Source organism: Tachysurus fulvidraco, chromosome 1 (assembly GCF_022655615.1).
Source record: "Tachysurus fulvidraco isolate hzauxx_2018 chromosome 1, HZAU_PFXX_2.0, whole genome shotgun sequence".
Classification (NCBI taxonomy): Eukaryota; Metazoa; Chordata; class Actinopteri; order Siluriformes; family Bagridae; genus Tachysurus; species Tachysurus fulvidraco.
In genome coordinates, this window is record NC_062518.1 from 35557876 (window position 1) to 35573962 (window position 16087).

A 16087-nucleotide genomic window follows, 5' to 3' on the forward strand; every position below is an offset into this window, starting at 1 on the left:
TACTGGTACCAGAGAAAGTATATGCACCCCATGTCCCCAGAGAAGCAACAGTAAATGATGGGTAGGGGTGAGGCGATATTTGGGTCAAATATTTTCCCATTGACGAAGTTTCTTAAACCCAGGCACTTTGCCTATTACTTCAGTAACCACAGTTTGAATATGCAAACCACACTGGGCAATTGGTGGGTTTAAACTCTGGAACAGTTTAGAGAAGAGAGGAATGGTCTGCACCAGCATGTTTGAACAATGCTGAGCAATATATTTCAGGTCACAGAACAAATGCTTTCACAAAAAACCCTGACTCACATGCACGCATGAAGCAGAAGCCTCACCTGTACATAAGGAGGGCATACAGAGCAGGGTGGATGTTCCAGTGCTCTTTATTTGTTCAGCTGTGAGGAGATTTAATGCTCTTCCCACCACTTGATTTGTCCACACACACTTAGGCAGCACAGAGACTGAGACAACATGTTCTGGTGTGCCGGTATTCTGCTTAATGACTAGGAATATTCAAGGGATGTTCCGTATAGTTTTAGTTGGGGTACGTGAACAGTTTTTCAAGATAAGTGTAGTGTCAAGGCTCATAAATGAATGATGGAAGGTGATATTAGGTGGATCATGTATGTGCTGCCTTCTCTTATATCTGCAATTCAGTTCCAGAAAATAGCAAAATGACAACTAGGTGCCAGAGAGGTCAGCTTACATCACACATAACCACCACACGGCCACCACCATCGTATGGTATGTGTGTGGGAGAGACTTCAGTGAGATGCTGCTGTTTAATGGTTATACGCTTTTAGCTCTTGCCTTTGTCTTTAATCTGGTAATTAGCATCACTCTGAGTTTCTCTGGGCATGTGCACACACACACACACACACACACACACACACACACACACACACACACACACACACACACACACACACACACACACACACACACACACACACAAAATAAAGCAAACTGATTTTAAGCTGTGACAAACCTGCTCTATTTTAGCTACTCAACTTAATCCGAAGCTTGTGTCTGCTTTAAGGAATTTTCTATAGTTTGACCCTCCGCCACACCAAAATAGTGAAGATCATGTCCTCACTGACAGCTAAAACACAGCCAGTTCCCAATGGATGATCTTGTGATTATTTTTTTTCCGAACCAAAGTCTGAAAGCAGTATTTTTTGCAGGTTTTAGATAATGACTAGGTCTGCTGTTTAGTTTAGTACTACCTTAAACTTTGCAGTGTGTGTAAAATAAAATGCTATAATATGTATTATATCACACTTGCATTAACATGCCACGCGCTCATCGTTGTTCATGCTCTCTCTCTCTCTCTCTCTCTCTCTCTCTCTCTCTCTCTCTCTCTCTCTCTCTCTCTCTCTCTCACACACACACACACACACACACACACACACACACACACACACACACACACACACACACACACATCCTAAAATAAAGTCTTTTCTTTTTTTTCAGAAGTAAAAGGGAGGTCAATCGGTTCATTTGATCATAAACCATAAGATATTTCTTGCTCGCCAGCTCCATCCAGGAAGACCATTTTGAGGTTAAAAACAAATGAATAGCTACTGTTTTAAGGGAGGCAGCACTCAGCCTTTCGTTGACTGGGCACTTAAGGGCAGTGCATTGCTGGGAAATGATGCCCAGGCATAGCAGACAGAGCTCAGCGATTACTTTTGACATGTTTTATTACTTGAACACAAACAGCCTTTTCTCAAGCGAACACACAGCTCTGTTTTCTCTTTAGAATTAAAAGTACAGTGTGTAAAATAGTGCGGATCATCCAGATTATCTGTTTGTAATAGAAAGTAATTTTTCAAATTAAGCTTAGAGCCAACCACATGGATGGCAGTGTATACACACAGCCACAGGGACATGAAAATTCAATTTCATCGTAAGTGCGCTCAAAAAGGACAACCTAGATTTTCAACCCACACTTGCTCCATGTGCATAGAGTTTTTAAAACTTCTACCTTATGTTACTAGCCTGAAGACAGCCTGTTTATACAGGCTGTAATACAGTATGCTTTTGTCCAGTACTATATACAATTCATTCAACATTTCCTAATGACCAGAATGGTTTGTTCTTAGATGCGTGTGTTACTAAAGCCTCATTAAAGTCATAATATTACTATATTCAAAACTCACAAAGTGCAACCAGTATATTAGAGGATAAACCTTGTTTGAGAGTTTAACCTTTAAACACTGACTATTGAACGTCAAACCCTGAATGCCACACAGCAGTTCCATGTCAGCACTGTCAACGATTTTGACTTTAGTCCTAATAAAACACACAGTGTATATTTTCTTTTGAGTGAGTAAATAAGTGAGATGTAGAGACTGTTATAAGCCTATCATAAGCTTGGTGGAGCTTTATGTTTATTGTATTAAGCACTGACAGTTAGCATAGAGAACACTTGCTCTTGCTCTCTGTTGGAACTGTTTGTCTTCAGCAGGACTCCAGTGCTGGTGCTTGTGGTGTGCCTCAGGGGGGCAAAGCCAGGGGGTAGTAGGTCACATTACCTCATCAATTTGAACAAAATTTGTATAACTTTATTTATAAAATATGTATACTTTCAAATTTATGTAACTAAATTTTGATAATTTAATGAGGCTCTTATCAATGCTCATTAATGTATATTAATGTATATTAAGTTATTAGCCGATAGAGTTTCATTGAACTTAAACCCGATCTTGGATATAACAGGAGCCAAGGAAGAATTTCTAAATTTGCCCATGCTCACTGGTTGTGAAGGATGGCATTTTCTCTGTTGTCACAGTGACTCTAAGAGGGTAGATAACGCTTTTCTTCCTAGCGTGCAACATTGCACTGTGATGCAGTGTGATCAAATGTTCCACAAGATTTGGTTGACTGACTTGATCATGCATTTCATAGAAAGCACTCCCTGGTTTAAAATATCAGCTTGTTCTATATGTCCTTGTGCCAAACCCTGCAGGTAGATTTTGCATTTAGAAGAGGGTGTGGTAACACTGTATAATTTCCCAGATGAAGTGCCAATGGAGGGGCTTTGTGTGGGTGTCTGCATGAGTGAATTGGATTTATGGTGCCAGCTCTCACTGGTGAACAACCAACAACCAGTTCTCTCCTTCTTTCGCTGTCTATTTCTGTCATCGCTTTTGACATGAACTGCTCCCTTGTTGTCTCATGACAAGAAGTTTATGTTTATTCTAACCAGCCAGCATTAGGTATGATCAAACACTGCTGGCTTCTGTGTGTGCTTCTGTGTGTGTTTGTGCTGACAAAAATGTGTGAAATGAGCTTTAGAGGTTGTACGTGTGTGTCCATTTGGAAGAGGGGGGTGGGAGTGTGAGACAGACGGGGACACTTGGCAGCTAAAGAGAAGCTTAGAGCTCCCAGGGTTTAAAATGGAACACACACTCCTCCTTTCTCTCGCTCAGTTGCTCAGTCTCTCTTTCGCTCACTATATCTCTGGGTCACATACAGCTGTTTTTTCTTTTTTTGCCACTGACTGACTTCTCATCCACAAAAAGAATTGGAATTGTTCTTCCATACTATGTTTAGGACTGTGGCTTTGTCTTAATCCATACCTCACATAAACCTCAAACACTAAGTGAACCAGCATACACCGATGGCTTCTTATCTGCACCGATTGATCTATAAAATTGCACACATTTCAATTCATTCTTTTAATCTGAGATCATTTGTTTTGTCTCTGATTTTTGAGCTTTGTTTGAATGACTCTTGGCTCATGGTCTTCGCACTTTGAAAAGAACCCTTATGTAACTTTTTCTCTGCTCCCACTCCTCTGCTCCCTGAGACTCTCTGCCTATCAATGGTGGTGTATGGTAACACACAGCTTTAAACACTTTAGCAGCCATCAGCCACCTCCTATAAAAAACCCTGGTGTATCCAAAGATATTAAGTTTATCCTCGAGGTTCATGTCTATGATTATTTTTGATACCTCGAACATGCTTCAAAATCTATCTATAAAATTGTACACATTTCAAACTGACACATGAGAGTTGATTGAATGTCTGCACGGATGAAGTTGATGAGGTATGAATGGCATGGGGACTGAATTACAAAACACGACGATTGGTCAAGAGATCTTTTATGAAATATGTAGACCTGAAAAATCGAACAGTGAGTAAACAAAATACAAAACCTGTTTTATGGTTCAAGCAAAATAACAAAAAAAGGCATCTTGCTTAGTGCTAAACCTGGAGGTTTAGGTGGATTTGCAGTCATGTATTTTCTCCAGTTAGAACTCAGATCTCTGAAACAAGTTGCAATTTAAAGTAAGCCTGGCATGTCAAGTAACTCTTGACTTATTTAGCAATATAAAAGATTGTAAATATGTTATATTTCATGGTGTGGATGCAATCACAGAAACTTAAGGGCTCATTTATTTTTTGCTTAGAAAAAATTATTTTATTTTATGTTATTTAATGCCAGCTGAGGTTTGCCCAAAGCCACAGCACGTAAACACTTTTAGGGTCCAAATGCATTATTCAGATTAAGTAGCAGCGCACACTAAACTAATACGAATGCCTGATTCAGATTAAACAGATAAAGCATTCTATATGAATCTGAATACAGATGTGAACAACAGGCAGCATATTCAGGTTTCAGACAAGTTCTGTACATCAGCATGCATGTACATATGCTTGCTGAAGCAGACACAGAATGGTTGATAGGGACATACTTGCAGTGGAGAAGACTTCTTTTGCTGTTTGGTTGTGGGTTTGTGGTCCAAATCATTTGTGTTTTTGACTTTATGTCTCAAGCAGATATTTTATTGACAGCTGCCAGAACAAGTAGATTTTTACCCAATACTCCAAAAATGTTCTATATTAAAAGACACTTTAGTTTTTAGACCAGATTTATAAAGTGTGTTTCTTGGTATGAGTACAAAAATATTATAGATTTTAAAGCATTTCTGTTCTAAAAAATACATTTTAAGCATCACACAACCAGAAACAATGAATGAAGGGTGCATGGTTTGCATGTGACAAGAGAAGTAAGTATGGCAGTCAGCATCTCCAAAAGAAAAGACAGATCCTTACAAGATGCTTCCTAGATAATTTCCGTATAAAATGCATGAATTTTATGAGACATTTTTCTTAAACAATGTAGGGTTATCACACCAAATATTGAGTTTAATTGTGTTGTTTTTTATGTTTTTTGCTTTGCATTTCTTGCCTAATACTTTTGCACAGTACTGTATATGATAGTAAAATAGAAAACCAAACCTTAGTGTACTGCTGGTTTAGTTTTTCTGTGTGTGTGTGTGTGTGTGTGTGTGTGTGTGTGTGTGTGTGTGTGTGTGTGTGTGTGTGTGTGTTTGAGAGAGAGAGAGAGAGAGAGAGAGAGAGAGAGAGAGAGAGAGAGAGAGAGTACAGAATGGCAGCATGACATGGTGAGTCCAGCCTGAGAGATAATTGAATATTGAATTTGATCTAGTAGTACAGGTAGATTTGCCATGAATATCTCCAGACAAAGCAATGGTAGAATAATTGGATATAAAGAAGTCAGCATAAAACACAGCTGTGTTTGTGTGCATAGGGGAGCATCTTTAACCTTTTTAAGCCTCAAGTGATGCCTTACAGCTCCACTAATTAAATATCTTTATACAAAACAGAGCAGATCTGTGTTATATTAAGGATGATGAAATGATACTGTTTATTATTGTTTAAGAGATACCCAATCAAAGCCACACGTCATTATTGTTCTTATTACTGCTATATGCATAATAATGTACCCTTTTAGTTAGCCCAGTTTATGGAAAATAACTATTTTTGTGTGAGCATACATATTAACCAGATTTATGGATGGTATTTAACTGAGACTTCATCATAGGTCTACTCTATGAAGTGAATCCAAAAATGAGTCACTGATCTTTTTGTATTTACTCCGAAGGAGGTTTTTAGATTTCCAAAACAACATTAAGGGCTCTGGTTAATTACTGTTGTACAAATGCAAAAATAATACATGAGTGCCTCCTTATGCATAGATTTTTCAACCGTGTGGAATCTGCTGCTGACCAGCATTTTAATAATATGTTATCAGGATTACTGGTGCTACTGTGATGTCAACTCAAATCAGCTCCTTGCAAACTTTCTTTCCCAACTGACTGTGCAGTGCCAGGAGCTTTCGTGATAACATATGATTTGATTTTGTTGTAGATTTTAATGGTAAAAAGAACTAACAGACTGACAGCAATAGTGTTTCATATTTCATTCACGTGGGACTTCTTTGTCTTTAGTATTGCAATAAAATGTTCTTTTTCATGATGACAAAAATTCACATGTCCCTTTTTTTGCTGAGCCTGTTAATTATGCAATTATACTGTAGTATTAAGGCAATAATTCACAGTCTGATTCAAAACCGAGATGTTTTTTATTTCTATTAATTTTTTTTTTTTCAATTAATGTGTAGTTAGTATAAATACAGAAATGAATAGTTATGCACTATTTCTTTTAAAGCAGTATCTGGTTTATAGTAGAGGTGTGTTCTGGGTCAGAGATCCCAGGGGACACAGCAAATGAAACATTTGCGAGTGAGTGGTAATACATTAAGCTTAGGGGGTCAATCAACGACCACATTCATTAACATAATGTTGTGCATAATGTTGTGTAATTTACACTTTCCTTCATTCATAACATCCTGTCATATTTGGAGACATTTAACATAGTGGTAGGGTTCATCTTTAAGATAAACAAACAAATAAACAAGCAAAAATACTGGTTAAAATCTACGTTGAGTTGCAATCTGTATATAGATACAGCTACAGATAGCGGCATTTCCTTACACACGTCATTTTAATTTGTCATATGGTTTTGCATTGTGTTGAGAGACAGCCAAAGGGCTCTGTATTGGACTTTCTGTATTGGAAGATTAAAAAAATACAAGTATTCTATGAATTTCTAATGTCACACCCCTGTCCTGCTGCTCCACCCACGTCAGCCCAGTTTGTTTCTGATCACCGAAAGAGCAAGCGAGCGAAAAAAAAAATGGCGAAACTCCCAAATGCCAGCATGAAATTAGAGCACTAGATTTGATGAATTATGTAGAACTGTGACATTTATAAAATGTTACATCTAGGCCAACTGTTCTTGGACTGTCCCTGTTAGTCGAACATGACGGTACCGTATGAACTTGTAGCACATAACGTTCTTAGATCAAAGTTGCTGAATGGGAGCATCGCCAGCTTCAAGTGGTATGCTTTTGCAGATGGATGTGAAGTAAGCACTCATTAAGTAAACACTGCACACTCTGTTAAAGAGCTCCTTCAGAATAACACAGAAGAATAGCTTGTTTGTGTGAGGTCCGTGCTTTCACTGCAATGCTTAAACTTTTTTTTATTTATTATATATAAAATTCACCATTTCTATCTCTTAGATTTTCTCACTTTATTTCACATAATCTGCTTCACTATTTAGAACCTTTTTCAACACTCAGAGCAGTTCCAGCTTTCTTACTGTCACCTTCTGTCTTTTTAAAAGCTTTTAAATGAACATTTGGTCGGCTTTCATGGAAGAAAAGAGTTTTGTATGGGCTGCTATTAAACAGTCACATGAAGCGTTCTTTCTGTGACTCAACTAACGTTGGCAACGGGCATAATTTAAGTTCACCAAAACTACACACACACACACACACACACTAAATATAACGCATAAACCACATAGGAAAAAGGATGAAGCTTGGGCACTTAATGTTTTTGGGAAAGAAGCAGGAAATAGAAAACACCTTGCAGGTTTGATTTTTTGTTCGCGTAACTGAAATGTTCTGGCAACAGGAACGGAAGGGTGAGTCAGAGCAGAGAGAACGGTGTCCTTGCAAGTGCGTGCCTCAGTATATTTTTCTCCATATGGTTGTGATTGTCTTTCTCGTTGCTGCACTGAAGACAGTGCGATGTAAAAAAACAAAACAAAACAAAAAAAAAACAAAAACAAAAAAAACAATACAAATATATACAACAGTGTGTCCCTTTTCTTCAAAATGTTTTCAGACATCCAGAATGCATCCAAAACATTCACACACACACACACGCGCGCACACACACACACACACACACACACACACACACACACACACACACACACACACACACTTTTTATGGTCTCTTTAATGTCTGGCATTTTCAGTCTATCGCTTACTATTTATCTTCCAATCAGAGACAGAAAAAAATCCCTTCCGATGTAAATTTAATAAAGTGAAAGTGAGACCACACCGAGACTGCAATCTGGTCCCATTTATATCATTTATACCATTTATAACACTTATCTAATATAATACACAAACGTATTTCTTCATTAATGCACTGTAATGAAAATTCTTGACTGAAACTTAAACCAAAATTAATGTGTATACTAATAAATATATATATATATATATATATATATATATTGTGTGTGTGTTTGTGTGTGTACATATATATATATTATATTTTCGATTGTGCTTCGATGGGCACAGACTTAATAGACACAGCAAAGTTAGAATGAAACCTTGACTATGATAATTGGTTAAATAACTTGTCTACAGTATTATAGTATTTATTGCTGCCAGTCTTGAAACATACCCTGAGGTCTATCTTTCCCATGTAGGTTGTAATCAGGATGTTACTGGGGTGGAAGATGGCACACTACACTGGTAGATGCAGGCATGGAAATATACCCTTTGGTTAAACTAGTCAGTGCTTGTGGTGTGTGTGTGTGTGTGTGTGTGTGTGTGTGTGTGTGTGTGTGTGTGTGTGTGTGTGTGTGTGTGTATGTGTATGTGTGTGTGTGGGGGGGGGTGAGTGAGTGTGTGTGGGTGTGAGTGTGTGTGAGGAACAGTTTGTTTTTTATAGAGCAGGTTTATCAGTTTGCCTGGCTTGCATAACTTGTACGTGAAATATGCAGCTACTGTTGGCTCTTTTCCCTTCAACACCAGTGAGCATGAGAGGTGAGCTAGAAGCCCTTGTTTGTTCTCATGAGGCAAGTTCTAAAGAGCTCCTTGTGGGCCAACATTGGAGTATGATTGCCTCTGACCAGCTGTAGAACTGTATCAAGTTCAAGTCTGTAGATGTTATCTATAGCTCACTTCTTCAGGTAACCTTCTTCTTTACTGACCTTTGTCCCTTTCTCTCTGTGACACAAATAGCTCTGAAACCTAAGGAACAAATTGAAAAATACTCTGGTATTAATCAATTTAGTGAGATGATTGATAGATTTATAGACAGATTTATGTCATATCATATATAGAAGTAAAGCTTTTTATTGTATATTTTGGTATGTCCTGTTTGCATCAGATGAATTGATCATTATTTAAACTAAATAGCCTGTCTTCCCTTACCATACATACTTACATATCATAATTCCTTCAGATGTTTAGACATACTAGCTTGAATGTAAATGTTTAATCTTTTGAAGAGATTTTGATAAAGTCTTATAGTTTTAATCTATTTCTGTAAAGAATATAAATAATGATGCCAATGGCCCTGAAAACATTTATTTTTAAATCAACATGTAATTTTAATAATGCTTAGCCTAGGTTGGGAAAACCTTCTGGGTGAAGCTCCTTCATGAATCTCATTGAAAAGTTGTCAAGAGTGTGAAAGGTTGTTAAAAACTGTAAATGTGTTTTGTGACTGTTAATTTAAAAAATAAAGTAGTTTTGATTGCTGGAACTTTTTTGCCCACTGTTCAATTCAGTGTGTTATTTCATATTGTGAATGTCTTCATTATTATTTGAAAGTGGTAGAAAATAGTCAAATGGAGAACATCCTTGTTTTGAACAAATTTATGAACTGTTTTGTGTATTTATAACCTGTGATTTCTTCTGGCTTTTATAGGTAAAGCACTGTGGGATGGAAAGTCTGGAGATTATGGTGTGCCATCCCCCGGGCCTGCGTTTAAGGAGGTCTGGCAAGTTAAAGTTTGGCCGAAAGGTCTCGGGCAAGCTAAAAACCTAGTTGGTATATACAGGCTCTGCCTAACAGAAAAGACAGTCAACTTTGTCAAGCTCAATTCAGACGCAGCAGCTGTAGTATTACAGCTAATGAATGTCAGACGTTGTGGCCACTCTGAAAATTTCTTCTTTGTGGAGGTTGGCAGATCGGCAGTAACTGGACCTGGAGAGTTTTGGATGCAGGTGGAAGATTCAGTTGTGGCACAAAACATGCATGAGACTTTACTTGAAGCAATGAAGGCCCTAAGTGAGGAGTTTCGGCAGCGCAGTAAGTCACAGTCAACTACAGCAGGTGGAGGGGGTGGTGCAACTGCATCTAATCCAATTAGTGTTCCATCTCGTCGCCACCACCCAAACCCTCCACCCAGTCAAGTGGGATTTATCAGAAGACCTCGTACAGAGCCACCAGGAGCTACTGGAGGAGGTGGCACAAGCAACAATGCCTCCCCTACACCGCGGCATGGATTGTCAAGAGCTTGTAACTCCAGTGATGGAGCAAAAGTAGAGGAAGGCATGAATGCAGAGACAAAGTGTGTTAATTCCAGTTCAAGTCCAACTACAAATGGATCCTGTACTAGCACACCAATTCTCAGGTCTACATCTGTCCGTGCTCCTATACCAGTCAAAGCACAGCATGCTCTGATGAGGTCCATCTCGACTCCAGTCTCTTCACCTGCTCAAAACCTCTCCTCATACTCAGGCAATGTGTCTGAATTTGTGGGCACAGGTCCTGGAACCACTGCAGCTGGCGGAACTGGAAATGGAAGCACTTACAAACGAATGCCTCTCCGCCAGCCCTCGGTTTCTGGTTCACTCAGTGACTATGGTTCTTCAGATGAATATGGTTCCAGCCCAGGTGAGAATTCTTTGCTGACAACAAGTATTCAGGCAGGTTCTGTAGGTAGCTCAGGTGGAGATGAAGCTGCCAACTATATCATTATGGCACAGAAAGGGGCATCCAATTCATTGCCACATGACAACTCTTTGCCTCAGACTAGAAGGGTGTTGCGCCGTTTTTCGGGTCGTGAATGTGACACTGAACGTAGGATGGTCAGTAAAAGGGCGTCTCTGCCACCCATGGCTCTTGAGAGACTTGGAACGTATCGCAAAGGAGGAGATGTAGAGAATGAGAAAGACAACTATGCTGTAATGTCTTGCAATACCAGCCGTGAGTCTTTCAGCTCACGCCAGGATTCAGAATCTCTGGGTGGGACCAGATACCTCGATCTAGCCGCTGAGCCCAAAGTTGAAGCAGGAATCTGTGGTTCAGATGGATTGACAATTACTGGTAATGGTAATGTAGGTGGTGACAATGGATACATGTCCATGTTGCCAGGAGTAACAGCTCCACCAGTGTCCCTCTCTCACTCGCTATCTGTAGCAGTATCAGACTCTAAATCTGCAGATGACTATATGGCTATGACTCCCAACAATAGTGTCTCACTTCCTCAGCAGATCCACCTTCCTAATTCTACCACAGATGGCTATATGATGATGTCACCAAATAGCAGCTGTTCTCCTGACCAGCGTTTGGTATCAGGAGCCTCGCTTGGCAGGAACAGCACAGATAGTAGGACTGGGAGCGATTATATGAACATGTCACCTATCAGTGTTCGTGCCAACAGCACTCCATCTCCTCAAGGGTCTCTTACAGCATCTGAAAAACATCCTCAGCAACCTCCTCCCAAAATGGTATATTCTTACTATTCCCTACCCCGTTCTTATAAACACAGCAGCACTAAACATTTTGAGGATGGTTTAGGGAGAGGAAAAAGCCTAGGTAGTGAACGTGGAAATGGTGGTGGTCAAGGTCTTGGCAGTTGTAGAGGCATGTCTTATTACCAAGAATCTGGAGTTGGAAGGCACTTGTCTTTTTCCTCTTCATCATATTCATCCAGCTCAGCTAGTAGTGAAAGTCTGGGGGAGGGTGAAGAAAAGCTCAGTCAGGTGAGAAAGACAGCTACAGGAGCTCAAGTAAAGGATAGCGGGGCTCTGCCACAAGGACTGGGGTTTGGGGCAGCTAAACAGAGTCAGAGGAATCGTCCTTTAAGTTTGTTTGTTGATGTCTCGAAAGCCAATACCTTACCTAGGGTCCGTGAGACACCAGTCCCATCAGAACCAAAAAGTCCTGGTGAATATGTCAGTATAGAGTTCAAGAGTGACAGAAGCAAAAAAGATCCTGTTAGAGGACCTAAGCAGGGTGGTTCCATTCCTGCCAGCTCATGGCACCCCTTGTCTAGGCCTACTTCTTGTGTTGCTGGGTTCCTACCACATTCCTGCAGCCCCTCATCTGCTGTCCCTTCATCTGTTGCTTCAGAATATGTCAACATGGAGCTGGGAGCCTCTCCTTCACCATCATCTTTCTCCCTAACGCCCCTGGATTTCCCTTCCTTTCCCACTCCTCCAACTCCACCTACATTAGCACCAAAAGCTTGGGATGAACAGAGATCAACACCACAAAATGAAGAAGAGGCTGAGGTGGAAATGGCACATAGTGGGCATCAGCATCTGTCAGACTCTCAGTCACTTGACTCTCCCATACCATGTGCAGACTACACAGAAATGGTCTTTGGTTTAAGCTCAGACACAACCAACAACTCCACGACACCTAAAGAATCACTGCTGGACAGACAAGAATCCATGGTTCCCACACTAAGCCTGGGCCTTAATTTAGATTTTCCAATTCCCAAAGCTCCAAATCCAGATCACGGTGCTAAGGTAATAAGGGCAGACCCTCAAGCACGGCGGCGCCACTGTTCTGAAACTTTCCTGGCCCCTTCTTCATTGTCCTCATGCCCCGTAAGTTCCTCCTCTTCTATGTGCATGATCAGTGACCACACTCAAAATGTAGCACGCCGGCTTGGTTTAGACGGCATTTTGAGTGGCAGTGGAAACTTGTTAGAAATCCCAAATCACCATGAAAACCACGGAATAACTAACATAAACTCTATCCAGACCTCATCTACAGAGCAAGGGCTCAACTACATAGACCTAGATTTGGCTACAAGAGACAGCTCACATCTCGTTGTTGATGTTCAGACTGCTAGCCAAACAGCAGCACGGCTCTTTTCATCTGTTTTGGGTAGTGGAGCATCTGGAGGTGCTGGAGGAGCAGGAGGTCTGAGTAGCAATGCTTCAAATCTCAACACATATGCTAGCATAGACTTCTACAAGTCAGAGGAGCTACGTTCACACCAAGGCAGCAACAGCAGCAAAGACAGTACAGGTAGGAGCAATTGTTACTATGTCACTAGTCTTCAATTTACTGTTCATTACTCTTAACAGACATAATGTGACAAGTGATGAACTTAAGATAAACAAAAGTTGTTTATTTTTTAAATGACAATGAACCATAAAATAAATGAGACACATTTTGAAATAAGTCATGAGGGAGTATCTGAATTTAAAAAAAAAAGATTAAAGAAGTTAAAAATAACAAGACAATAATTTTCCTCAGTTTATTTAACATGTAGCTCTGAAGCGGTAAGATCAAGGTACAGTGACCTCAAAGCAGATCACGAACATGGCCAAGAAGTAATTAAGGTAAATGGATTTGTGAAGTGTTTTTCAGGTTTAGAGGTGCAACATATCCCACTACTACTGAGCTAAAATTTGTGTATACATTTTTTAAATACTGAATAAGATTGGGGCTGTGTTTAGAGAAAGTTCTAGAGCATTATAAATAGTTTAGCTTCTTCCCAGAGTTTTTGACCTGGGAGATGTAGTGTTTTAGCTGTGAAAATTGAAACAAAGCCAATCTAGCATTGACACAGTGCTGGCCCGACCTCTAGTCGTGACGTGGACAGCCCACAGGACACCATATATATAGAGATATTTATTTGTTTGTTTGTTTTTAACAAAAAGTAAATGATCATTTTGTTCATGGCACTACTTACAGATACATTGCAGTGTGTGCATGTACAAATGTATGGATGTCTGTTAGTTTGTGTGTGTGGGCTGGTCCTGTGATCTGTATAAAAAATGTTTTTGTTAGATTTCAATGAAATATTGGAAGAGTGCCCTGCTCAATTTTGGACTGGAAGGTAGAGAAACCGAGACTATGAGAGGGTGAGAAAGAAAGATTAGAAGAAAGCTCAAGTGGGTGAAAGCTGAGTGTGTGAAACATGCAGATGGTGAAGACAGGGGAGAGAATATGGGTCAGATTTTGGGTGTTATTGGAGCTGTATTCATTTATGTCTTTACTCTTTAACATAAAGATTATAATGCTCAGAATTGTGGGGATTTTTCCAGCTGGGACTTCAGAGTGGGTCTTTGTGGTGACATCTGATATGAGACAGAGGGCGAGGCAGAGAGAAAAACTAGAGGAGGAGTAGAAAATTGTAAAATGAGAACAAGAGGAACAGCAAAATAAAGTTAGTTAGAGAGGTTGGGAAGTATTTAAAGAGGAGTGCCAGTGAAATAACTCTGTCTGGGCTTTGGGACGTTGATGTGCGTAGGTGTTAGCTTTCTTTCACTCCACGTGTCAGAGTGTGGGTGTGTAATACAGCTGTTACCAATGTCGTCTCTTGGCTTCTGTAATAATCTTTTGTCTTCTCTCTCTCTCTCTCTCTCTCTCTCTCTCTCTCTCTCTCTCTCTCTCTCTCTCTCTCTCTCTCTCACCTGTACTTTCTCCCAAACATTCCTGATTTTCTATAAGTTGATGCAAGAAATGAACTTATTTATTGTCAGGAGATTTCAAGTTTGATTTCTCACTGATGCCACAGCCACCCATGGTCAGGATTACAAGAGAGTGTACACACTTTCCTGACAATTACAGTGAAACTAGCCAATTGTTTTCATCCATGAGCACATGTTTGCAGAATAGGTTGTTGCATTACAGTGCTGTGACAGAGCATGAGCAGTGGGTAGGATTTGGTCAGGACTAACTTAGGGAGAGAAAAAAGAAACAATTTTTGCAATAAAGGTGTTTTGTGTTTACCAAATATAAATAGCTTCATATTACTAGATAACAGTGCCATATAATAATGTATTGCATTAATAAAGGAAGCAGTTGGTGTTACACTGCAGGTCTGTCACTGGTATAGCTGAATAGAAATTGATAAGTCATTAAGTAATTTTATACTTTTGTTGTAAAATTTAATGAATGACTATATAAAATATTTTACACAAAGGGACGATGGTTTACTAAACATTACAAGTAAACATGATATAAATAAGCTAATAAGCTAGCTAGCTCAGCACCTTGAGCTGTATGTTGTCCTCAGAGGTTATATAGTAAGCATAACACTGAAGAGACAAATTTACTAAAGCAGGGTTGCTGCCTCAGTCATCTGTCACTTAACTGCATACTCATATTTTATCAGACTGTAATATATTTCTGTATAATATCATATACTACAGTGGACCATTTACTCTTCTAGGTCATTAGCATGAAATGGGTTTTGGTTTTGTGTCATTAAGAAGCAGACTCCGTACACTGTAAATATGAGCTCATAAAAATGTGTTGTCTTGCCACAATGTGCCAGTAATTCAATTATCGGTTTTTAATATGCAAAAAAAAAATGTGCCTTTTTCCGCTAGAATGTTATGTTCACTCTGAAAATGGATATGTTGGGAAATAAATCTGGTACACACACGGACACACACAGTTGGAGACTGTAAAGTTCTGGCTGGTCTCCACCCTGCAGTAGCACACACACGTGGCATTAGCAGTGCTATGGTACTGCCACGTGTGCCTCCTCAGTGTGTCCAGGACTGCTGTGGTTAGCTACTGGCACCAAGTGGGGCTGATGCCACCTTAGGTAGGTGTAGAATAAGACAGACAGACAGATTGATGGATGTGCTGCAGATGTTGGAGTGTGGTCTAAATCCAAACCAGAACAGGATGGGCGAGGCAAGGTGGAGGTTAAACAGTACACAAACAGACACATACACAAACACACACACACACACACACACACACACACACACACACACACACACACACACACACACACACACACACACACACACGCATGCACAGTTCATTTAGTTATTTTGGTATATTGGTTTTGAAGCAGTGAATAAAGCAGTGAGGTTAAAGTGATGAGTGCCAGCTATAATTTGATGTTATTTGTATCTTTATTGGGTGAGTATTATAGGAATCTCTGCCAAACAATTGTCCACTTGGTTGTGGGT

General features: G+C 39.7%; 1 protein-coding gene across 2 annotated transcripts in view; it reads left to right on the forward strand.

The window, feature by feature from the left end:
• Positions 1-16087, forward strand: part of si:ch73-335l21.1 (insulin receptor substrate 1-B) — a 42465-nt gene that overhangs the window by 2586 nt on the left and 23792 nt on the right. The window contains exon 2 of one of the 2 annotated variants that reach the window (XM_047817918.1): positions 9834-13390. In XM_047817918.1, the coding sequence (XP_047673874.1) occupies positions 9834-13231 (3398 nt within the window). In that variant the 3' untranslated portion in view covers positions 13232-13390. Of the gene's footprint in view, positions 1-9833; positions 13391-16087 lie in introns of those variants that run through there. The other variant, XM_027164995.2, reaches the window with a different exon arrangement.